The sequence below is a fragment of the Nansenia antarctica genome (assembly GCF_963989245.1).
Source record: "Nansenia antarctica genome assembly, chromosome: 5".
NCBI lineage: Eukaryota > Metazoa > Chordata > Actinopteri > Argentiniformes > Microstomatidae > Nansenia > Nansenia antarctica.
In genome coordinates, this window is record NC_137690.1 from 12,713,725 (window position 1) to 12,737,986 (window position 24,262).

General features: G+C 45.2%; 3 protein-coding genes across 3 annotated transcripts in view; 1 reads left to right on the forward strand and 2 right to left on the reverse strand.

Annotated features, from left to right (window-relative positions):
• LOC308157011 (zinc finger SWIM domain-containing protein 6-like) overlaps positions 1-2,709 on the reverse strand; it is a gene marked incomplete at both ends in the record, with an annotated part of 34,572 nt that extends 31,863 nt beyond the window's left edge. The window contains one exon of the mRNA XM_080530480.1: positions 2,265-2,709. Coding sequence (XP_080386606.1) covers positions 2,265-2,709 — 445 coding nt within the window. The remainder of the gene's footprint in view (positions 1-2,264) is intronic.
• A 1,791-nt stretch (positions 2,710-4,500) lies between these two features.
• Positions 4,501-10,373, forward strand: smim15 (small integral membrane protein 15). The gene is made up of 2 exons (XM_080531043.1): positions 4,501-4,549; positions 9,681-10,373. Exon 2 carries the CDS (start codon positions 9,711-9,713, stop codon positions 9,933-9,935), a length of 225 nt encoding a protein of 74 aa, XP_080387169.1. The 5' UTR covers positions 4,501-4,549; positions 9,681-9,710; the 3' UTR covers positions 9,936-10,373.
• Positions 10,374-12,092: 1,719 nt separating this feature from the next.
• Positions 12,093-23,470, reverse strand: ndufaf2 (NADH:ubiquinone oxidoreductase complex assembly factor 2). The gene is made up of 4 exons (XM_080530622.1): positions 23,301-23,470; positions 14,839-14,928; positions 13,946-13,986; positions 12,093-12,965 (listed from the first exon to the last, which is right to left on the reverse strand). The coding sequence occupies exons 1-4, from the start codon at positions 23,413-23,415 to the stop codon at positions 12,723-12,725; spliced, it is 489 nt and encodes a 162-aa protein (XP_080386748.1). The 5' UTR covers positions 23,416-23,470; the 3' UTR covers positions 12,093-12,722.
• Positions 23,471-24,262: the final 792 nt, after the last annotated feature.

Genomic DNA, 24,262 nt, shown 5'->3' on the forward strand with positions numbered 1-24,262 from the left:
TCCTGGGACTGCCGTTGCATCCCATTCCCACCAGTGACTTTCATGTCTATGTTTGAATATTAATCCGGAGTGCCAGCGTTCCCAGAGTAGGGAACAGAGGAGCTCATCCGGGACAGGAGGCCCCGATTCATCTGCTGGGGATGAGTGATCGGTCTCTCAATCTCTCCTTCTCTTAGTCTCTTCCCCCATCCCTCTTTCTTTCCATCTTTTACTCACTTTCTTTCTCAATCTGGCCCACTCTTTTTCCTTTCCATCACTTGCTCCCAGTTTATTTATTTATTTATTTCTTCCCCCCCTCTCTTTCAATCTCTCTCTCACTCACTCTTTCTCTTCCTTCCTCCTTCTCACCCTCTATTACCCTCTTCCTCTTTCATTCTATCCCTCTCTCATCTCTTTCTCTGTCTCCTCGTGCTTTTTCTTGCTTTTTTTATTCCAGAGTCGCAGGATTGATGCAGGGGGAGGAAAATAAAAGAGTGTGATTAATGTCTTTCTGAAAAAAGATAAATAATCAAAGGAGACCAGGGGGCTGGTAGTTGGCCTTAGGGGAGTAAATATGGAGAGTTTTATAGCTGTTCACCAGGGAGCGGGGAGGGAGGGAGGAGGGGGAGAAGTACAGCCGCAGATTCATTCAAGTATATTAGCTTTTTCCCCCCATACACAATAACCCTTCTTTCTACTCTGTGCCTCTACTGTCTTTCATCATCAACACCCAATTCCAACCCACACAGACACACACACACTTAAGGCCAGATCTTCTTGCGTTTGATGGGGCCAATACATGTGGTTTGTGATGTGGTTGACAGCCCCCTCCCTCCCATGTCGCCCCCTGCTTTTAAGCCTTCCTCCAGTGGCTGCCTGTCCCCTGGAGAAGATTGCATCTTTTATTTATCACTCCCCCTTTCCTTGGCTTTATTTTCCCAGCAAAAATTCTGGGGCGAAAATTGCAATCAGCACAACAGACCTTCCTCCTGCTGTGTGCTCGCCTGTCATCCTCCCTTTCTGTAAGCATGCAGGATGAGACAGACAAAACACACACACACTCCCCCTTTTTCCCCTTCTCTCTCTCACTCCCCCTCTCTGTCTCTTTCTCTCAACACAGTGAACACACTCCCCCCTTTCTCTTCTCTTTTCTCTCCCCCCCACACACACACATACACACACACACACACACACACACACACACAGCTTCTCATTGGTGCCTCGCAACGTCTGAGCGAACACTCATTTGCAACCCCTGACTGTCTCTGGCTCAGGCTTGCTAAAACCCCGACAGGGCAGGCACACAAATAAGCCCTAATGCTGAGGAATCTGGTAAACAGGCCAGATAGTGGCCCTACTCCGGCTTCCATTGTCCACAACACATTATCCGAGCCCACAAGAGCTGTAGCAGCGCAACAGAGAGCCTTCAGAAGGGAAGAGGGGAGGGAGGGAGGAGAAAGAGCATGCATAAAACCATGTTTGCAGATTGCATTAGAATTCAGATGAACCGGAGAAGGGTAATGGGATTAAAATCCTGAACCGTTTCCAAGGGTGGGGAGCTGGAGTGACAGCTGAGGCTATTGCACTGACGAATGCAGTGAAATATTGTGGCTCTGGCAACAGGGAGGCAGGGGGGGGTTGAGCTCATACAAAGAATACATTTGGAATAGAGGAACTCAGGATTGCTGTTGTTGTTGGCAATCTCATAGCTTTGTGCAATCGCATCTTTTTTTTTCTAGTTGGGAAAAATCTCTAAAAAAAACACAGAAAGACTCAATCTTCAATCTCACAAAGGTGTTTGGCAACAAAAACAGTAGCACTGTGGCTTTAAATCGCCGTCCCTCCCACCCTTTCTAAATATCTTCTATTTAGCCAGCGGTGAAAAGATATAGGGGGCTTTTGTCTAGTAACCCATTGGAGGGGGGGGACATACAGCTGAAAAGACACAGAAATAGGAACAAAGTCGGTGCTAAGCTTTCAATTGGGGATGGCTCAGGGCGATTTTATATACGCGACCTGGCTGGGCAAAAACAAGGGGAAGTAGTATTAGGTTACCCAACCCTGCCCTGGAAAATAAATATTCTCATGGAATGAGCAGCTAGGGCTCACAAAAACAAGTGGCTTATGAATAAAAATGGTTATGCTTCACACGCACATATGATATTAGCCTTTCGAGCGAACGTGGGTCCCATTTAAAAAATCCATACGATTCGGGCTGGCTAGAGCAAGGTTGTTTTTCCCAGCGTTGGTCATATTTCCCAGGCGGCTGAGCTTAGCTTACTCACCGACTTGCAGTACGTTGTCCACCCAGCCCCCCTCCAGCAGAGTGACACCCCGGAGGAAAGGCAGCTGGGTCTCGTCACTGTTGTCCCCGCTAGTCCCACTCTCCTCTCCCCCTGTCCCCGCGTTGAAGGAAGAGTACATGCAGATCTCCTTCTCGCTCCTGGGGAACGACCAGTACACGATCCTCCGCTGGACGGGCTCCGGGATCCGCTCGAACCGCTCCTCCACCCGCTGGAAGGGCCACTTCTCCGCCACTCTCCGCGCCGCGATGTCGAGCAGGGACTCGGGGTTGTGTTGCTTTCCCGATCCCCCCGGAGCGGACCCCGGACCCCCGCCGCATAGGAGGACTCCTCCAGCCCGCTGGCCCTGTCTGCATGTAGCCGGGTGGTTGTAGCCGGGCCGGCAGCAGAGCCGCTTGGCCGGGGGCTGCTGGACTCGCTCCGCCATGATCGCACCGCTTTAACTCGCAGCGCAGCAGTTCCTCCGATCATATAAACGGGATAAGGAAGAGAAAAGGGACACTCTCCCAGCCCGATTGTTTGCCGTACATGGACAGACGAGCCTTATTTGGCGAAGTGGGCGGTGGCTTCGAGTTCCGTGAAGTCCTTTGTGTTGTCAAATGAACCGAGATGGGTGGGATCCTGGGTTGGCGCCAGCGCACGAGTGGCGCTAAAAAAGGAACTGAAGGCGGAATTCCCGAACGTCGGCAGATCCTTTGTAATGCCATTCGGGAGCGAGAGAGAGGGCGGGGCCCCGGCGGTCGGTGCCTTTGAAGTTTGGTGCTCGTTTGAGTTTTAAAGGCGGAGTCTAAATCCATGGGCGGTCTCCTAGTTTCCCACAGGGGTAAAAGGGGGTAAGAGTTGAAAATAAAAGCTGCATTTTTGGGCTGCAAGTTGGGTCTCTAAAGTCTGCAGCAACCACAGTCTCTCTCTGTGAGATGATTCTGAATAACATCACGAGTGACCTGGTTGTTCCTGCCTTAGTTTATGGTTTTCATAACTGTCAACAAGGGAAAGGGCATGGGAGGAAGACATTTAGAAAGCTATTCGCAGTTGGGCTCCGGAGTCCAGCCTGCAGTCGTTTATCAATCATGCATTTACTTACTGGCTAGTGAATGAATAGTGAATGGTGAATGGTGAACACATTGCAAGGTTATGTAAGATGGTTTCATATTTTAGGTCAGAAACACACACACACACACACACACACGCACACGCACACGCACACACACACACACACACACACACACACACACACACACACACACACACACACACACACACACACACACACACACACACACACACACAAGGTTTCCACTTGAATCTAAAATGGGACAAAGGTTCCTTTACTTTGTTTCCTTTCTTGTAACTGCTTCAAGTTGGTCCACATCATTTTAGTTTAGAATTTGTGAAAAATATGTTGTTTTCAAGAAAAGACAATAAAAGCAAAGGATCACCCTAAAACGGGAATAGAGGCCTATAGGTTGGTGGTTTTCTATGTTGCCATCACAAAGATATAGGAACGGAATATAAGTAAAGTATTAAAAACACTATTATGTCAAATGAAGGTCTCTGCCTGGTATGAACGTCTGCTTCGTCTGCATGTGTTTCAGCAGGCAGACCCCCACTACTCCTTCCCCTGTGTGTAAAAGTGTGGCCTTTGAACTGCTCTGAAAGTGATCCATGCCGTATGGACGGAGCAGATGTGAGCAAACCTGATTTGGTTTCAATACTTCCCCACAGGAAGTTCTCAGAGCCTGCAACTCCTTTGTTTTGTTCATCTATTCATCTCTCCTCTTCTCATTATTTTTTCCCTCTAATGTACAAAAAATTGACATCTATGAATTATGTAGAGACAATATACATTTCCCTCTTTAGCTTTACATTGGTATAGCTATATATTTGGTTATATCATAATGTCTTCCTCTATTCTGTTATACTGTTGATAGCTTGAATTGACATTGTGTGTGCAAATTCTTCCTCTTCAACAAATTACCATACATCTTACTACTAATGCACCTAAATTGTATAGGCTATATTATATACGTTATATGTTATATACAAAGACAAGTAATCAAATCAGTAAGGTCCAATACAAAATAATTTCCAAATTCTGTAGAATGTACCTCACATTTGACTTTTGAAGTAAGATTCTATAAAAAACTACAATACCCAGGGCTTTCCGGTGTACACGTCATAACCAATCGCAGGGGCGACGACGACACTTCCTAGTTGTGCCAGAGAGTGACAGATCAGCGTGGGACAAGAATCAAAATCTCCGTTAGGTTAGTATGTCTAACTTGATTAAACCACAGTTATATAACATGTTAATGTGCGTTTGTCCTTTTGATACTTTTCGCAAGACTTTCGTTGAGTTATTCCGGCGAAGTTTGCTAAAAATAGATGAAGATGAAGGCGGGCCGAAGCTTTTTTACAACGCAAATGAGGATGGCTAGAAATGATCACTTAGCCAGCCAGCTACTAGCCAGCTAGCAATAAGCTCGTTTATTAGATAGTTAGCGATCTATACGGAGTCTAAGGTGTCAGTATTTGTATCAAATCCTCATCAATCAAGCAACCCATGTCCACGTTTAAAGCTTGAGATGATCCCTTTACCATTGAAAGGGCCTATCTCACAAGCCACGTATCCTAAATGCTATACGGCAGGGGTATTCAATTACAAATTCAGTTGGGCCAGATTTGAAAACCAAGAAATTTTGCTGGGCCAGACATTTTCAGCGACCAGTAGCCTAGGCACCAGGTAATGACACATTTCAAACCAACACAAATGAATGTAGGCCTAATGAAATACAAGCAGTTTATTTATAGTTTTCCTTTTAAATTAGGTAACATCTGACACAGGCACGTCAAAAAGACTTGACTGAACACAATAAAAGAGCTGTAATTGAACAGAACCTAATAGCAATACTTTTTTCACTTTCTAGGTAAAACAACAACATTTTGGTCTCAACTGACCCATGCACATCTCAAAGTGCATAAAAAAGTGTACAGTAGTATACCAATAAAAAAAAAGTCCTTTTGTAAAATAAACATTTTGGTCATAGCTGAACACAATAAAAGAGCTGTAATTGAACAGAACCTAATATCAATACTTTTTTAATTTTTTAGGTAAAACAACAAAATTTGGGTCTCAACTGACCCATGCACATCTCAAAGTGCATAAAAAAGTGTACATATACAAATAAATAAAAAAGTCCTTTTGTAAAATAAACATTTTGGTCATAGCTGACCCAGGCACATCACAAAGTGCTTTTAACTGAATGAAAATAACCATCAATGCCTTGAGTGCACAATTAAACAAGTTACAGTTACAGTTAAACAATAACATTGAATCTAATCTAATCTAATCTTACCCCGCTGACTTTCTTAGTGTGAGAAGTGACATTTTTTATTCTGAACAAGAGCAGTGACATTTGGCTCATAAGATGTCAATGCAATCCGAAGGCATTGGTGAAGAGTACTGTTAGTCAGAGAACAACGAGAGCTGCTTTTTATTGTGTTCATGTGTGAAAAGCTTGCTTCACAGGTGTATGTTGATCCAAACATACTGAGCACATGGATTGCTACTTTCTTAATGTTAGGGAACTGGTGCACGTTGACATCACTCCAAAACTTCGCAGGTCCATTAGTGCGAAGCTCCTGTGCCATGGTTAAGGATGACTGCATGTCAACAAGTTCAAGTACGAATTTCCCCTCGTCGATGGAAGGCACCACTCCCTTTCCTCTGGTGGATAAGTCCCCTTCTATTGCAGCAGTGAACGGGTCTCTGGCAAAGCCCATCACCTCTGCGGGCAGAGCAAGCCCATCCAGTCGACCAGCAAAGTTCTCTTTCAACCTCGCAATGAAATCAGTCATCACATCTGTGATTTGTGCCGGGGATGAGACGCATTTGCGGAGCGTTGGAAAATGCAGCATTCTGCCGGTGCACAAGTCGGCCGCGAAAAGGTCCAGTTTGATTTGAAACGCGCGCGTCTGTTCCACAAGATCAATCACAGTTTTGTCTCTGCCTTGTAGCCCCACATTTAGGTCATTCAGGTGTTTGAACATGTCGCTCAGAAAGCAGACATCAGCCATGAAGTTGTCGTCCAGTATGCGATTCAAGTGTGTTTCTGCCTTCGTTTGCTTGCTGCTGCGGAGGAAAGTTGTAATCTCCTCTCTGAGATCACAGAAACGCTCCAGTGCCTTGCCTTTGGACAGCCACCTGACGTCGTTGTGCAAAAGCAGGTCGTGGTGCTCAGCAGACATTTCTGACAGCAGCTTGCGGAATAAGCGATGTTGGAGGCTCGAAGTGGAGCGAATAAAATTAATTGTAGCCATCACGTTGTCCATTGTTGTTTTAAGCTCCCCGCTGAGTTTTGCGCACAACACCGTCTGATGCACAATGCAGTGTAAGGATGTTATCTGAGGTGCAACAGCGGACCAGCGTGCTGTCAAACCATTTACTCTCCCTGTCATGGATGGAGCCCCATCCGTCACAAGCATTCCCACACGCTTCATATCTAGACCATTGTCAAATGAGAAAAATTCTGAAATGTTCTTAAAGACTATCTCGCCAGTTGTGTGTCCTTCTAACGGCAGTAAACCGAGCAATTCCTCTCGGAAGCATTTGCCGTCAAAAAAACGGACATATATGCACAATTGTGCGATATCGGTTCTGTCTGTGGACTCGTCTACTGCTATAGACATAACATCAGCTTTCTTCAGTTCTTTTAACAGTGTTTCAAACACATCTGTAGTAGGGCTGCACGATTTGGGGAAAAAATCGAATTGCGATTATTTGGACAGATATCGCGATTGCGATTAATTTGCGATTATTATTTTTTTAAATAGCAAAAAAAAAAAAAAAAAAAAAAAAAACGTTTTTGTAAAGTGTGGCCATATCTCCGGCTAGGAAGGTCGTATCAACGTGCAGTTTGTTTGTACGTCTTCAGGGGACTTAGAGGCTCCCTCCTCTAGCACCCCCACAGCCCGAGCTACGAGTGAAAGAACTAAACTTACATTGGGTTGCTTTAAAGTTGGGTTGCTTTAAAATCAAGCTTCAGATTAAAACATGTGATGGAGCATTACTAACCTGACTCAGGTGGTTTGTTTCACACAACCATCTAGGAAAGCTTAATTGGAAGCTGTTTGGAAAAGGGCAGGTACTTTCAAAAAATACTTGGCAGGTGATTGGATGAATCTATCTATTTTCAGAGAGCATTACCACATGATACCATCAAACTACTTCTGCTGAAGCCATTATCCACCATGAATGTTGCTATTGCTAGCTACCGAAACGTGGGCGTTTCACGTGCGATGTTGTTGGTGTGCGTTCATTGACGTTGACGTTCATTGACGTTCACGTTCATTGTTGACGTTCATTGTTGACGTTCATTGACGTTGACGTTCATTGACGTTGAATACGACGCGCTGTATGACGTATCCCATACGGGTAGTGGTGGTCTAGTGAGTTGGACTTGTGATCGGAAGGTTGTGTGAGTTCAAATCCCGCCTGAAACCACACCACTACTAGTGTGCCCTTGAGTAAGGCACTTAGCCCTCAGTTACTCCAGGGGGAATGTCCCGGTAATTCGTAATTGTAAATCGCTTTGGATTAAAAGCGTCAGCTAAATAGCAAAAAAAAAAAAAAAAGTAAAAAAAAAAAAAAAAAAAAAAAAAAAAAATCGCAGGCAAATCGCAGGCTTTGCGATTAGCTAATCGCATAATTTCAAATCGCGATTTCGATTTAAAATCGATTAATCGTGCAGCCCTAATCTGTAGCAAGAATTTCAACCCTGCGAATGTTTGAAGTGTCTGACAGGGGAACGTTTTTAATAGCAGATGACACACTCGTTTTAATTTTGCTGTCAATTATCACTTCATCTATGACGGCCAGCATACAGTCTTTCATGGTTTCAGAATCAGTGAATGGCCTTTTCTTCTTTGCTAAGATCCAGGAAACACGAAGGGATGCTGCTGTACCTCTCTCTTGGGCTGTGCATGTCCGTACCATCGTTGTACAGCTCCGATTGTAGGATGCAATCAAACTCTGCACTTTTGCAGCCCTCTCCTGAGATCCCTCTGGAAAGTTGGCCCGGAAAGTCGGGTGTTTCTCCATGTGGTGCCTCCGAATATTGTAATCTTTAAGTACCGCAACGCACTCATTGCATATTAAACACATCGGTTTGGCATTTGGACTTTGTGGTAAAATAAACACGTATTTTTCAGTCCAGGCAGGGTTAAACCGACGGTTTTCATCGTCAATTTTGCGTTTCAGGGTGGAGAAAGTCGAAGACATTTTTGGAGTTGATATCGGACTTCTAGCTAGCCTGCCTACAGAACGTGAATATAACGCTCTAGCAACAGTCAACCCAATCAGGGCATTGTTTGTTAAAGTGTGTCTAGCAACGTTATATTAAACAATGCCCTGATTGGGTTGACTGTTCACACGCTCACACGTCACACCTTGCCACGCCCAATGCGTGACATTTGAGAGCCCTGGTGTTATATTCACGTTCTGTAGGCTACTATTGTATGGTAACGATCCTGTATGAGGCCCGTTAACAGCTCCACCAAGGGAGTTAACTATCTTGGTCTAATGGTTAGCGCGGTCGTCGTTTATGCGGGAGATCGGGGTTCGATTCCCGCATGGGGCGAGTTACACTACCAAGTCTCCGTTCGCTACAGTATGAACACTCGCGAAATACGTTTTTCTCTACTTTTATGGCTGGGCCAATCGGGGGTCGCGTCTGGGCCGCATGCGGCCCGTGGGCCGCTAATTGAATAGGCCTGCTATACGGTCTAATCATGGTCCATCTGGCTAGTTAGCTGACTCTCAATAGTAGGTTATAAGTGCATCGGGTGAGTTGAAGTTAGCAAGTAAATACATATCTTATTCGAGACACACTCGACTAATGAAATGACCTCTCTTGAACCAGAACAGAGAGCTGGCTTTATTTCAGACTCTCATACCAACTTGATTGTGGCCACCATTTAATGACTAAATGTGTCATATCTATTGCATTTCAATGATATCGTTTGTTTTGGATTAGCTACTAGACTGAGAAGTTGTGTTATGAGTGTGAATAGAATCTAAGCACGTATGTTATTCATATGCAGACGCTAGCAGCATTTTGTGAGTGAACATTAAAGCTATTGTGTTATTAAGTTGTTATTGTTGTTATAAGCTATTGCTATTGCACAACACATGTGTTGCAAAGACTTTCCAGGAGGGTATAACGTTTAAACTGTGTGGATACCAGGAACATCTTTATTTTAGAATAGATATTTTTGCCTACCTTGTCATCATGCCAGGTGTGTCTGCCTTTAGCCTATAACTAACAGTCTTTCCTTTTCCCACCTCGTTTGAAGTAGACCCAATCACCAATAACTTTTCTTCCTTTTCATTCCGCCCAGGTCTGATTGGAGTTGCCTGTGGTGTTCAGGATGATTGATGTGCGGGCGTGGGCGGAGTACGTGGTGGAGTGGGCGGCCAAAGATCCGTACGGCTTCCTGACGACGGTCATCCTGGCACTCACGCCTCTCTTCATCGCCAGCGCCCTGTTGTCGTGGAAACTGGCCAAGATGATCGAGGCGCGCGACCGCGAGCAGAAGAAGAAGCAGAAACGTCAGGAGAACATCGCCAAGGCAAAGAGGGCCAAGAAAGACTGAGCTCTGCGGAGGGAGGGAGAGAGAGAGAGAGAGAGAGGGATAAAGTGGAGGAATAGCAGCAGCCTTGCTCGATGCTTTCCTCACTTGCAACTCTTCACCCCCACCCCCCCTCCGACTCCACCCTCCCCAGCCCCAGTGCAGTCCCACAACCCCTCACGCCCGTCCAGTGTAGGAGGTGGGACGGGGACACGGGCCCCACATCGAGGCCTTACAGCGCAGAGAGGGGACAGTATAGTGGGGGAGGTTCATCCAACAGGACTGTTGTCAGCGAGAGGACAGTGGTTATCTGTATTAACCACGACGCTGGGATCCACTGTCTGATTGATAGTGGTGTTGCAGTACCTTGCATTCCATTTGTAACAACTCCAATAATTTAATTCCAAATTTCGTTGTTTGGTACCTGTATAGCAATGACAATAAAGACCATTCATTCATTCATTCATTCAATTTAATTGAAATAAGCATACTTCAGTTTACGTTTTTCCAATTCAAGTTACTAATGAAATATCCAAAATTATTTGTTCGTTTTTAATCAATAAAGTTCTGTTTTTAAACAACATCTCAATCTTTTACCAGTGTATACCGATCCAGCTGTTCATTTCATGAGGCAATTGGGGAGGGTGTAGCATGCTCCTCATGTAAAGCCTACAACATGGGCTTTTTCAGGAGGTTGCAACGTTCCAACGTGTCCATTGCATGGATATGGGTCCTGTGTAACTGATGTACAGTGGCCAGAAAAAGTATGTAAACCCTTTGGAATTACCTGGTTTTCTGCATTAAATTGGTCATAAAACACAATGTGCTTAAGCTAATATAACACACAAACAGTTATCTTTCATATCTATATTGAACATTCACAGTGCTAGAGGAAAAAGTAAATGAACCCTTGGATTTAATAACTGGTCGAACCTTCTTTGGCAGCAATAACCTGTGTGCTGCGGATCAGACCTGCACCACGTTCAGGAGGAAGTTTTGACCAGTCTTCCTTACAGAACTGATTCAGCTCAGCCATGTGTAAATGGCTCTCTTGAGGTCATTCCACAGCATCTCTATTGGGTTAAGGTCTGGGCTCTGACTGGGCCACTCCAAAAGGTGGATTTTCTGTTGTAGATTTACATAGATATTGTAGATATTTAGGGTCATTGTCCTGCTGCATCATCAAACTTCTACTGCGCTTCAGCTGGCAGACAGCCACCCTGACGTTGTCCTATAGGATACCTTGATGAACCAGGGTGAACCAATGAATTTTCTCCTGGATGATGGCAAGCTGTCCAGGCCCCGGACAAGGCAAGGCAGCCCCAAATCATGATGCTCTCTCCACGGTACTTCACTGTTGGGATGATGTTTACATGTTGGTATGCGGTGCCCTTTTTACGCCTTTCGTAGTGCTGTGTGTTCTTCGCGAACAATTCAACCTTAGTTTAATGCATTGTGGAGTGCTTTGGCAAACTTCAGGCGTGCAGCAGTGTTTTTTTTGGAGAGCAGCAGCTCAATGTTTTACGTGTGGTACTCATGAACAGAGATGTTAGCCAGTTCCAATGATTCCTTCAAGCCTTTAGCTGTTACTCTAGGGTCATTTTTTTAAACCTAATTGAGCATTCTGCAGTGTCTTTGGAGTCATCTTGGCTGGGCGCCCACTTCTAGTGAGTAGCCTCAGTACTAAATCGTCTTGATTTCTAGACGAATGTGTCCAACTGTGGACTGATGAATATCTAAACTACTTTTTAACCCTTTCCACCCTTTTTTATGCAAATCAAAAATACTAGGGGTTCATACTTTTTCCAACCTACACTGTGAATGTTTGAATGATGTACGAATGTATACATAAATGCAGGTAATTCCAAAGGGTTCACTTACTTTTTATTGCCACTGTAGTATGTGTGGGAGTGATGACAGCTTGATGAATGTATATTTCTATCTGCAAACATTCTAAATGTTTCATCTCACTGACTACATCCCATATCTTTCACAATCTTCACAATGATTTCTTTTTTGAGTAACATAAGACTTGTATGTTTTGGTAGTGTCAGCTTTGTGTGAGTGTTGGGAGAAAAATATACCAAATATGTGAAGCCATACAGAAATGTCACTGTCACACTAAACATATTTATTTCACAGCAATTGCATCATACCCAAGTTTGCTCAAACCTAGCTGAGTTTAATTTGCAATCCACATCATATTCTCTTCATAGTATAACCATCATTATCAAGAGCACAATTATAATATATGTGTTATATTAAATAATACATTCTTATTTACAAAGATAGCAGGTCTAGGAGTAGATATCAGGGCAAATGAGGCTTCCCAACTCATCAAATACAATGCAGTGTATGTCAACAACTCCCTAATACAACACCATATGATCTTTTAAAAAACAAAGCTCACATTTATTCCTGTATCATTACAAATCTAACCCACCCATTTCAGTTCATGAGCCTCAAGTTCCCTTTACCAGGAGGGGAGTGGCTAAGGGTCTGTCCAAAAGTAGGGGTGGGGCTACCTCAAAATATTCCTCTTCCAATCACTCTTGCACATGATAATATTAGTCTTGTCTGTCTACAATACCTTTTTCCAGACCTCACAAATGATGTTCAACGGAACACATCTAACCAGAAACACCTGTCAAGCCATCCATATCGTCTCCTAAAATAGGGGGACGATATATCGAAAGTCATTTCTAAATTGTGAAAACAATATGAATGATAACAACATTGAATTGAAGCTGATAATCTCTACTTTAACCCCATAGTAATTGTATACTGTAGATATGGCTGTAGTATGGGTGTCTATTTCCTGGCTGCGGGCGCCCAGGATCCAGGCTGGAAGGTGTTGGCGGTGCTGACGGGCTCTGTGCTGGTCTCCTCCTTGCCGAAGCTGGGGGCGGAAGCGTGACCTTTGACCAGGGTCTGGGCTGGGCGAGCTACCAGGCCCTCGATGTACTCTTTAGCCTGCAGTGCCAGCTCCCTGTCATCCAGCTCCTTGGCCTTGCCTTTGATTTGCTGCCTGTAGAGCTCGTTCTTCACCAGCTCCTGTGTAGAGACGGACACGCATGCGCGCACACACACACACACGGTTAGATTGTCTTTCAATTATTTAAATTGGGCAGCACGTCGGTCCTATAAAAGGACCAAAGTACATCAAGTCATCCTAACTCATCCAAAGTGTTCAAACACGATTCCTGACCCCAGTGGCAAGCCAAAAGCTAAAGCGAAGGTCCAGTGGTGTTAGCCTGTCCTTGGCACAGAGAGCCTAGCGAAGCCCAGGCCTATTGCTGTTGTGTTGTTGGCAAAATTCAAGGGACTGGGAAAGGAGAGAGGAAGACCAGTTGCCAAAAAGCACTGCTTTGGGGGGATGGAGGGAGGCAGTGTGTTAATGACAGGATTTAATCCAATCAATTTCTGTTAACTTGGACGAGGACGAGACGGGAAACATAATGTGCTGGGGGAGATGTTTTGGCTGCACCATTACAGTCCAGCTGCGGACGGCTGCGACTGGGCAGACAGGAGGCAGAAAATTGGAATAGAATGTCCTGGCAATGCTGAGGTAGCTAGCCTTGGTCAGTGGCATGGAGAGTGTGTGTGTGTGTGGGGGGGGGGGTTGGGTATTTGCCTTCCAAGGGGCTTTCCCATAGCCTACATTTCACAGAGCAAATCATCTCATGACCATTCCTCAACAGAACACACACCTGATGAAAAGCATCTGAGGTGCATCCCGTCTACGGCACGTAGGAAAGAAAAGAAAAGAGGAAGTAGCCTACACTAGGACGAGGGTAGCAGGAAGCCGTGTTCTGTGACTATCTCCAGAATGTTCACCAACACCATCTTCACACTTGAAGCTGGAGTATATTTTTAAACACCTGTCCCCTAAAAAGCACCTTGCTCTGTTGGAAAACTGAGAGAAACAGAATCAAAGCATTTCTCTGAGCTTGTCTCTCCCCCCCCCGCCCACACACCTTGTACCCAGTCCCCTAGAGCCCCTCCAAACACCCGGCAGGGGGACGCATACGCACCTCGATGGAGGGGGGCACCTTCCGTCTGCCTCGGATCCAAGCTGAAGGAGGAAGAGAGAGAGAGAAGCACGAGTTAGAACACCCGTACACCCACTGCACAAACAAAGACAACAGTCGTATTGTCAAGGTGTAGTGATACAATTCTTTGCATCGTGCTTGGTAGGGACTGTAAGTGTAATGGTAGCTACCCAGTACCCTACAGAGGTTTCAGTGGGAGCCGTGAGAGTAGTGAACTGCATCTAAACCCTAGCATGACGCCAGCGAGAGACTGCGGATCTCTTCTCCTCTGATCCTGAGATAAACCTACACTCACACACTCTCTCTCTCTCTCTCTCTTTCTCTTTCTCTGCATCTCTTGCTCTTCTGATCTTTTTTAGGAGCTCTATTTTGGCAGAGCAGGCTGTTACAGTCGAGAGAGAGAGAGAGAGAGAGAGAGAGAGAGAGAGAGAGAGAGAGAGAGAGAGAGAGAGAGAGAGAGAGAGAGAGAGAGAGAGAGAGAGATATTTCCCAGATCTTCCTCCTGCATACAGGGACACTGGGCTTCTTTTATTCCTCTGTTATTTGCATCCCGATGAAAATGCATGAGTGATGGGGGAGAAGAGAGGAGGATGAGGGTTTTAGGTGGATAAAGCAAGCTGAAGGTAAAAAAAAAAAAACCCTGCCTGGTAGAAAAAAGCGAAGCAGTTTTTTTTCTTTTCTTCCGTTGTTGTATAACATTGGCAGAGCGTGATAGGTTCATGAAAAATGTTCTGAAACCTAAGCTTGCAATATGAGAAACAATGGGTTAACCGTTAGAGGTACATACTGTAAATACCATGGAGTTGTAAGTGTTTGTTTATCTCTTGACGGATGCTAACACTGCTATTGATTGACAATCATGTAAACCACATTACCATCCCATTCAGAGGGTATGTTGCCTTCCATATACTCAAACTCTGTAGGGTTGGACGCCACCACCATCCGTTTGGCCCGAACAATCCTTCCTATGAAACAAATGAGAGAGAAAGAAAGAAGGATGGGGGGGATTATGTTTAAAACATCAATGCAGGAACACACATACACACACACGAGGAGAGGGGGGATGACAGTGTTCTGACAGCCCATGGATGATTACCTCGTGGCCCTCGGGCCCTCCTCCTCAGATCTCTCTGTGAGTGTGTCCAAATCTGGGCTAAGCCTTTATGTAAATTAGCCCCCCCTAGCCCACCAATCACAGCCCCCATCACCAACAAGCTCCACCAATCCCAGCCCTCTGCCTAACAATGCCCTCTGAATCAACGTCAAGCCATCCAGGAGACAAAAGAGGTCAGATATCACAGGGAACGAGAGAGAGAGAGAGAGACAGAGAGAGAGCGAGCGCGAGAGAGATGAGCTGCATGGAATATTAAACACTCTTCCTCTCCCCTGGTCTCTGTCTACAGCGCTAGGCTAACAGCAAGGCCACTGTCACCGCCAATTATTTTGATAGAATCTGCTGATTAAACAAGTTGAGCAGGCACAGTGACATGGCGATGGATGGAGGGAGGGAGGAATGTTGGTTAGAAAGAGAGAGAGGGGGGGGTACGTTTAGTATAGGGTACCAAAATGCTCACTAATGACGATTGCTCTCTAGCCATACTGACACATCACGTCGGGCTACATTCCCCTGTGCGTGTGGGAGCGTGCGTGTGTGGGTCTAGACGTCCACACGCCAATGAATAGCCTACGCCTACGGAAACAAGAGAAAGATGATGCATGGGGATGACTGACTGGACATGGAGACACATGGAGCCAGACTGTCCAGACAGAGGAGAGACTGATGGCCTTAACGTCAGCGCAGTAATGACCGATAGCTATGACATGCGGATAGATTACCGTAATGGCAGTGTGGCAGAAATCCTGGGAGTAGCCTATATACGGTAGCTCATCCAACATATAGGCTAGTAATCAGGTCAGCTAATTAGGCTACTATATCTCTGCTTTAGCTCTTTAGAGTTAATGAGGCTACTATACTGTATCGTGCAGGTTTGGCAGTTCCTATGGACCATATTTTAAGTTAACTAAGCCAAACCTTATCAGTTGCTTTCCCTTAATGAGTAAACATTTTCTACAGGCCTAAATGTTGTATTTGTTTACATACACACCATGCCTATACCATTCGGTTGAGAACAGCTCCACGGGAAACCCCATAGGACCCAAAATGAAAACAGAATCAGCAAACAAAAGACCGCGGTCTCTAGGCAATAGCAACAAACACATTAATAACAGGTAGGCTAATTATAAACAGATCCCCATCTGCACTGAGGGATGTGGGTGGTGGTGGATAGAATTATGCTACGGTCCCCGAAAAAGCACTATACATAGCTAATGCTTAACTAATAAGCATAGAAAGAAGACGCTCGCATCTCTCTCTCTCTCTCTCTGCTACTTTAGCAGTGCAGCCATGACTAAATCCTTCCAACACAGCTTTTATCCTTGGATTTGAATAACAAATATGTACATATATTTATGAAACAAGCCCATTTCTTCCACCTAGGGAGGGGGTACACCCCCCCGCCCCTCTCTCCCGGTCTCTGTGTTCACAACAATTGAGCACAGTATTGACAAACCAGTACACACTACGGTACATTTCAATTGCGTAGCTTCAAAAGGATACAAAAAAAAAAGAAGCTTTCTAACCGGTTAGCATTTGACCGCATATTACTGTATTTAAAACAGTATCCTCCATCTATGCAATGCACAGAGGATACACATCTGTCTGTCAATCTCAATACAGCCTGCAATATCCTGGCTTACTGTACAGCACGAGTTCAGGGAGCTTTGAGTCAGTCAGATTTGGGGTATTCTTTTCTACCTCACAGTTCAGAGAAGACCCCCCGCCCACCCGTAACTCCCCTGCCTCCGTCTGTTGCCTCTGTCAGAGCTGGGGGTAGGAGGGTGTGTGTGAGAGAGAGAGGAGGGGCTGAGGAGAGCTTTTCTCTTTCTCTCAGTGGGACCCTCATGACAGATCCGCCCTCCTCTCGCTCACCAGGGGGGCACAGTCAGGCGTGGCACGCACACACACACACACACACACACACAGACACACACAGACACACACACACAGACACACACACACCACACACACACACACACACACACACACAGATTAACCTGAGGGATCCGAGGAGCGAGGACACTGCTACTCACCATGAAGGACAAACGCAGCACAGCGTACCAGAGGAGAGGAGAGGGGGAGGGGCTACAGGCAGGCAAATGAAATCCCACCTCATCCATATTCATGAGCCATCTCACCTGTCTGAGCGCGATTCATCTGTGAGGCTCGGTGATGAGAACGGGGGGAGGGGAGGGGAGGAGGACGGATGGATGGATGAGGGGTTGCCGTGGCAGCCAGAGCAGGAGCCAATCAGAATGCAAGCTGGGTAGGCCACCCCCCCCCGCCCCCCCCTTCCCTTTTCACTGGGATGATGTGCTCTGAAGGATGCTCTTTGAACCCTGAACAGATCCTGTTAAACTCCATCACCTGCTTCAACACTCCACACACGCACGGACACGCGCACGCGTGCACACACACACACACACGCACAAGTCCCAGGTGAGCTCCACCGGGGACGACCAACATTGTGAAATGTAATTTACTGATTTATCTATCTATCCATCTACCTGAATATCAACCCACCCCCCATCCACCCATGTCAGTGACAGTGATTTAAAAACCCACTGACCAATGTAAAAAGGAGCAGCTCTGTCCGCCTCCTCTGGTCTGATGTAGAGGCCACGGTTCTCCTGTGGTCCATCGCTAGCCTAGTGGGTTAGCATGATGACAACAGAGGCAGCCACACTGTACTGTCCTCCTGATTGTGTCTTCATCAGCAACAACAACAACAACAACAACAACAACAACAACAACAACACATTCAACAAGCTCTCACTCCAAGAGACAGAGAGAATGGACCCACCTTGACATAAGCCAGACCACTCGAACAATCACAGTCTATTGAAAAGGCTGTCAAGTCTGTATCCATACACCACATAGATAGGCAGGTTTTCTATTATCGACCCTCACTACAAACCCTTCACATCACACATCAGAGCCAAACCGAGCTGAGCAGTAGGCTGGTGCTAGTCTGCTTACGCATCATAGCCTAGTGGTTGGAACAGGTGCTGAAAATGACAACGTGAACTAGGCCTAGGCCTATATCCTGGCCAGCATAGTAGTAGTACAATGCAGATCAGATCATATCAGCACAATAGGGTGAAAGGCCTCATCAAGGATCAAGCACACGTTTGATACCATTCGTCATTCCATTCCATGCAATAATAAGCCTGTCCTCCGATGTCTACCCCACCCATTTCCCCCTGGGTCAAACAGATATGGCTATTGGGCTGTAGCTGGGCTAACTACTAGCAGACCGTCTATGCTCACCTCCAGTCCCTGTCCTTTAGCTGTGGAGAGGAGACTAGACCGTTTTATGAAGATAGAATGATCTGATAAACAACAGTGATACGCTGGTGCTGGGTATCTGAGCGTGTACACGTGCACAGTGCACATGCACACACACGCGTCTCAATTTCCTCCTTGAAAGGTGATGGGCGGGGGGGGGCGCAGGGGGCGTAACCATGGTTACCTGTTAGCCCCTGATGTTGGGATGATGAGGTTTAGAGGGAAATGGCCAGCTGTGCTTCTGCATCAGTTGGCAGTTGAGGGATAGAACAGTTTAGGCAAAGCTATTCCACCAAAGCACTATTCACAGAGTTAGCCCATGTGTTCTTATTCTATGGTTGGTATTCTTTATTGAATTCATTCTTCATACTTATGCAGGTAATAGTCCAGATGAATAATCATCTCTTCTTTAAGTTCTGAAAAAATCACACACACACACACACACACACACACACACACACACACACACACAATGATGTCCATGCACCGAGCTGTACCTACCCCCTCCCTTTCCCTCCTACCACCACACCTCTCTCATGTTCACTCCCTCTCCCCCACACTATAATTTCACCCACCCTTTCTCTGTCAGTACCTTTCTCTCTCTCCCTCCCTCTCACACCATTTTCTTATTTCATCCTTTCTTGGTCAGTATCCCCCCTCTCCCTCTCTCCCTCTCTCTTTCTGTCTGTCTGATCTCTCTCTCTCTCTCTCTCTCTCTCTCTGCTTGCTGACAATAGTTTGAATTCAATCAGCAGAGGCAGGGTTCAGGTGAAGTCTGTCTGCCCTGCTGGGTTGCTAACAGACAGAGACAAGGTGTCAAACCCTCCCCGCCATCTGACCAGTGAGAAAGCAGTGCACCATGCAGCGAATCCCCAAACTGGATTTAACCGACTCTTAATAGTTTTGTCTCTTCACATTTCTGTCCACCTCTCCCTTCCTAGAGTTAGGGATTACAGAGAGGAATACCTGATCAAAATAAACATGTCAACCTAAAGTGTCGGCTAGGAGGAGTGAGCTGCTAGAACATTCTTCTTTCCCCCCTTCCTTGGTCCTCTTCCGTGGAGTAATCTTCCTCTTCCTGTCTCCCAGATCTAGGGTAGGGTAGTGTAGGGTAGCGTAGGGCAGCAGTAACAGTAGACTACATCTCTACTATAAGCCACACACTCAAACTGGCATGATGTAGCTTTGTCTTGTCAATCATGTCGTTATTGTCAATATTGTGATATGCTCCAAATACCATGAGAGTCGATGATATTGTATCGCAGCCCCTCGCTAGTAAGAGGATGAGCTACCTAGACCGATTTGGCATATTTGCATGATGGGTACGCAAGTAAACAACCTTCATTTAAACCCCATGCATGGCAAAGCTGCTAATCGATTAACATGATTTAATGTACCCATCTAAGGCCAGAGCCCTCCATGATAAACACACTGTTGGCGGTGAAGAGGAGACTAGATCTTCCTTCATCTCACCCTAGGGAGGACTTGTGGCAGAATAAACAGCCATTTGGACCCCAGTCTCTCTCGGCTGCGACTTCTCCCTTGGAAAATGTGCGGCTTGAATTAACGCTCTGATGACACAGAGCCATCTGTTGTTGTGTTAAGTGTGCTGTGGCATGAAGTGTTGAGAATTCACAATCTCCATCTCTCCTTCGCGAAAACACACACACACACTTGAGCATGTGCACACGCACGCGCACGCACCTTCCCTCCCACTCCACCGTCCTGAAAAGGCAGAACCAAGGCCCTTTTCAGTTTTCACTTCACAGGACAGAGCTTGAGAATCAAATAAATAATGGACAAAGAAGGAGGAGGATAGTGATAGGACGACAAGTCAATGCTGCCTTTCTCTCCTCCCAGCGTGAGGCACACCTAGCTGCAAAACCTTGGAATTCCTGAGATTCTCCATACAGCAAAGGACCAATAGATTAAAACTGCATGGCACACAGCGCTTAAGTGAATAGCGCTATAAATATATCCTTTTCACCATGACATGAAAGGAAGCTGCCTTTCCCCTGTCCTGTATTGAGCAGCAATTCATTCCAAGACAAAGACTACACCTCCTCAAAGAGGCGAGGGGGGAAAAAAAACAGCAATCATATACAGGCAATTATTTTCAAATGTGCCTGCAGTGTCCGATAATGTCAGCTCTCCTCTCTTTGCTAAATAAAAGGGAGGAGAGGCGTCAAAGCTGCGGCCGGGCCTGCCATTAAGACAAATGGGCCCATCACCCAGAATGCCTTGCTTTCATCCGGGCAGCGTGACATGCGCCCCATGCCGTGCGTTGGGCTGGGCAGCATATGGAGAGGTTCCATATTCATCTGTTTTAGTAGGAAGCAGGAGGAGTCCTATAGGCTACTACAATTTAGCCTAAATAGCCATATTGATAGATTGATTTCTGCTGGCATGGTTGCCATTTTGTGCTTTTTGCCTTGACAAAGACTGAGACTAAGAAGTTGGCTGAGGAGCCCCCCCACCAGCTCAACTGAGCAGAGAGAGAACATGCTGCTGGCCCCTAGCCTTTCACACAGCTACAAAACCACTCTGATATTTTACAGCGTTGTGCTGGACTGGCATAAAAAAAAACTAAATGCTCGAGGAGAGGAGATGAAGGAGGGAGGGAGGGGCTGGGGGGGGAAGAATGAGAAAGAACGAGAGGGGGGGGGGGGGGAGACAGAGTAGAAATGGTGAAAACAATCCAAAAAACATTGCCTGTCTTAACCTTGGATTGCACTGAGAAGATGGAGAAAGAGAAAGAGAGAGAGAGAGAAAGAGAGAGAGAGAAATAGAGAGAGATAAAAGATAGAAAGAGAGGTCCTCTCCTCTTTTATCCTCCACTTTTGCTGCTGTGAAGAGCCCTGCAGTCTGAGCCACAGGCCTGGGGCCCACGCTTGGCCTATCAGTTTAAGATCAAAAAGAGCTCGCTTTAGCAAGACATATGGAATGAATAATACATCTGCTTTATTTCCACAAGGTTGGAGTGGGAGAGAGTGAGAGAAGAGTGCAAGTAGGTGTATGACAGAGGAGAGACAGTATCAGATGGAAACCATCCTCTCCATGCTTGCTTTAGTAAATATATCGACCTCTCTCTAATATAAGCCTTCATAAAATGTGTTGGAAATAAACATCTATTGTGTTAGCTGAACGTGGCCCTCTGTGATGTCTTGTTGGAGTAGCCTGTCTTCCAAAGGCCTTAGAATCAGCCCTATCGATGAATAATGAATACGAAGTGAGCAAAGGTTTACTACCAAACCGCTTAAGAGAAAAGTCAAGTTCAGTCAAAGAGATTTGATAGAGAATTAACTAGAAGACACAACCATACTGCACGACAACCACTAGCCTAGTCTAAAGCTTGAGATCAGCACTCAATTGAAGGTGTAGGCTAAGCCAATGTTACGGTAGCGCATTTCCTCAAAAGTCCTAGGCCAGAGTGGGAGATGAAATTAAGCCACATTAATTAACATAACACAGATTTGAAAACAAAAGCGAAAACAGGCTTGGATTCAGTCAACCCACCTTACCCAGGCGCAATTAGGCTAGATCTGTCTCTTTATCATTCTGCAGTACTATGCCTATCATTGTATTTTGTATTGTACAAGTACTAGGCCTATCATTGTATGGCAGGTTAACTACCAGCACCATGTCAAGGGCAGAATTGTAAGCCTTTTTTGACCTATGAGCCCTCACCTCTGCCCTATAGTATGGGACGACTGCCGTTGATCACCCAGAGAAAAGTGGTTATTTCGGAAAACCTGGGATTGTGTGTCTCCCTATAGGCCTAGTTGTAGGTTCCCTTCCTAGTAGTCTTTTTTGTTGCATTCAGTCTTAATAGTAGGGGTGTAACGGTACAAACATCTTGGTTCAGTACATACCTCGGTTGTTATGTCACGGTAAATCAAAATAAATATTCTCTCAAATAGGCTAATAATAATCAAATAAATATCCATTACGGTGCAGCATTTAGAAAAGTAACTACTTGAACTGTGCTGTACTTGTGTTCCCATAAGCAGCTTTCAGCTTCACATTAGGACTTGCCAGCTTGTACTAAGCACCCTATTGTGCTGATATACATTGTATATCAGTGTATCGCACATTCGCTTCTTCTTGAAGGTTGAGTTTATTACACCAACTATCAAGCCTCCTTCGCCAATTGTCATTCACGAAGGAGAAGAGACAAGGTAAAGAGGCTATTTCAGTCTACTGGGGCACAGAGCTTGTCCTTGGCCCTGCCTGATAACAGCCAGAGACATATGTATGATGCACCTAGTGACTACTCACCATGGATTAGTCTGGTGACACAGATCTGAAGCTTGGCTTATGCATTACTGCTGCTGCTATGACCTCCTTCTGAATGTGAAGTGTTTCAATGGAGGAATTCTTAATTGTTTGTGTGCTTGTTGGCTTATTTTCTTTATAAATAAAATGCATTCCTGTGAGCTTTGTATTATTATAGAATTGTATTAACAGACTTGAGACAGGAGACTGAGAAAAGGCCAGCTTGTTAGTGATGCTGTGTAACAAAACAACTGCACGCACTCCATCTAGTGGTAGGTCTACCGTACTACACTCACCACTAGCAAAACCAAAACAAAAGTATAGACGAATTAGAGCTAGCTAGGCAACATTTAGCCAGCTGTGGTAACGACATCAGTGTCAAACAATCATTCAAATATGATCATCTTGATGGAAAATAACAATCGACACAGTTATCAATTCACACACTGTCTGGAACACAATCTGAGACAGTTCTCTGTCTTTATGGACATAATTAACAGCACATTCTTGGATATCCAGGAGTTGATCAAGTTCAGCAGTCACAAAAACGAACATAACGAATGACAAATGACAGTAAGGTTTAGGGGACAGCTTAGCTAGGTCAAAGTGTCTGGAAGGGATCAGGTAGCTAAGCTAGCTAACATGCACTTATATTACCTGTCCAAGTCTTTTGCTCAGGAACGGAGTAGTACTTATTTCCCAAAGTATCGGTGCCCACGTGTTCTTTCATTATCCCAAAGGTCCGCCGTAACAGACCCGTGAACCTACTCATGTTGAGAATATGAATATGAATATGAGAGCTATGGGATTCGTAATCTTCACCGCCTAGCCTGTGACCTGCCAACGCATGTTCAAGAGTACGGCTGTGTTCGAAATGGCATACTAGCATACTGCATACTAGCATACTGCATACTAGCTTACTGCATACTAGCATACTGCATACTAGCTTACTGCATACTAGCATACTGCATACTAGCATACTGCATACTAGCGTACTGCATACTAGCATACTGCATACTAGCTTACTGCATACTAGCATACTGCATACTAGCATACTAGCTTACTGCATACTGCATACTAGCATACTAGCATACTAGCTTACTGCATACTGCATACTAGCTTACTGCATACTGCATACTAGCATACTGCATACTAGCATACTCAATTAGTATATACTGCATACTGCCTACTCAATTCATAATAAGTATGCCAATACCAGCCGACCGAAAATCTAGTACCGGTATACATTTCTTGCATACTCACATTTCACATAATCTACAGTGTGAACGCACTGCATACTCAAAATCTACGTCATATCTAGTATGAGTAGTATGCTAGTATGCCATTCCGAACACAGCCTACTTGTTTACGCAACCGCCCCTAAGAAAAGACAGGACAACAGTATGCTGCGTTCTGATTGGAGAATACAGACATAAGTATCCAATGAGGGAACTTGTTATATATAAGGTCGTCTTTACGTAACAACATGGCCGCCTCATTTCTTTGTCGCACTGAGAAAAATGTCCTAGCTACATTTAAATGTGATCAATAGATCACCGACCATCGTCCTCTTTATCAAAATGATTCAAAGTTTTTTTTTTTTACAAAGCCCCGATTAC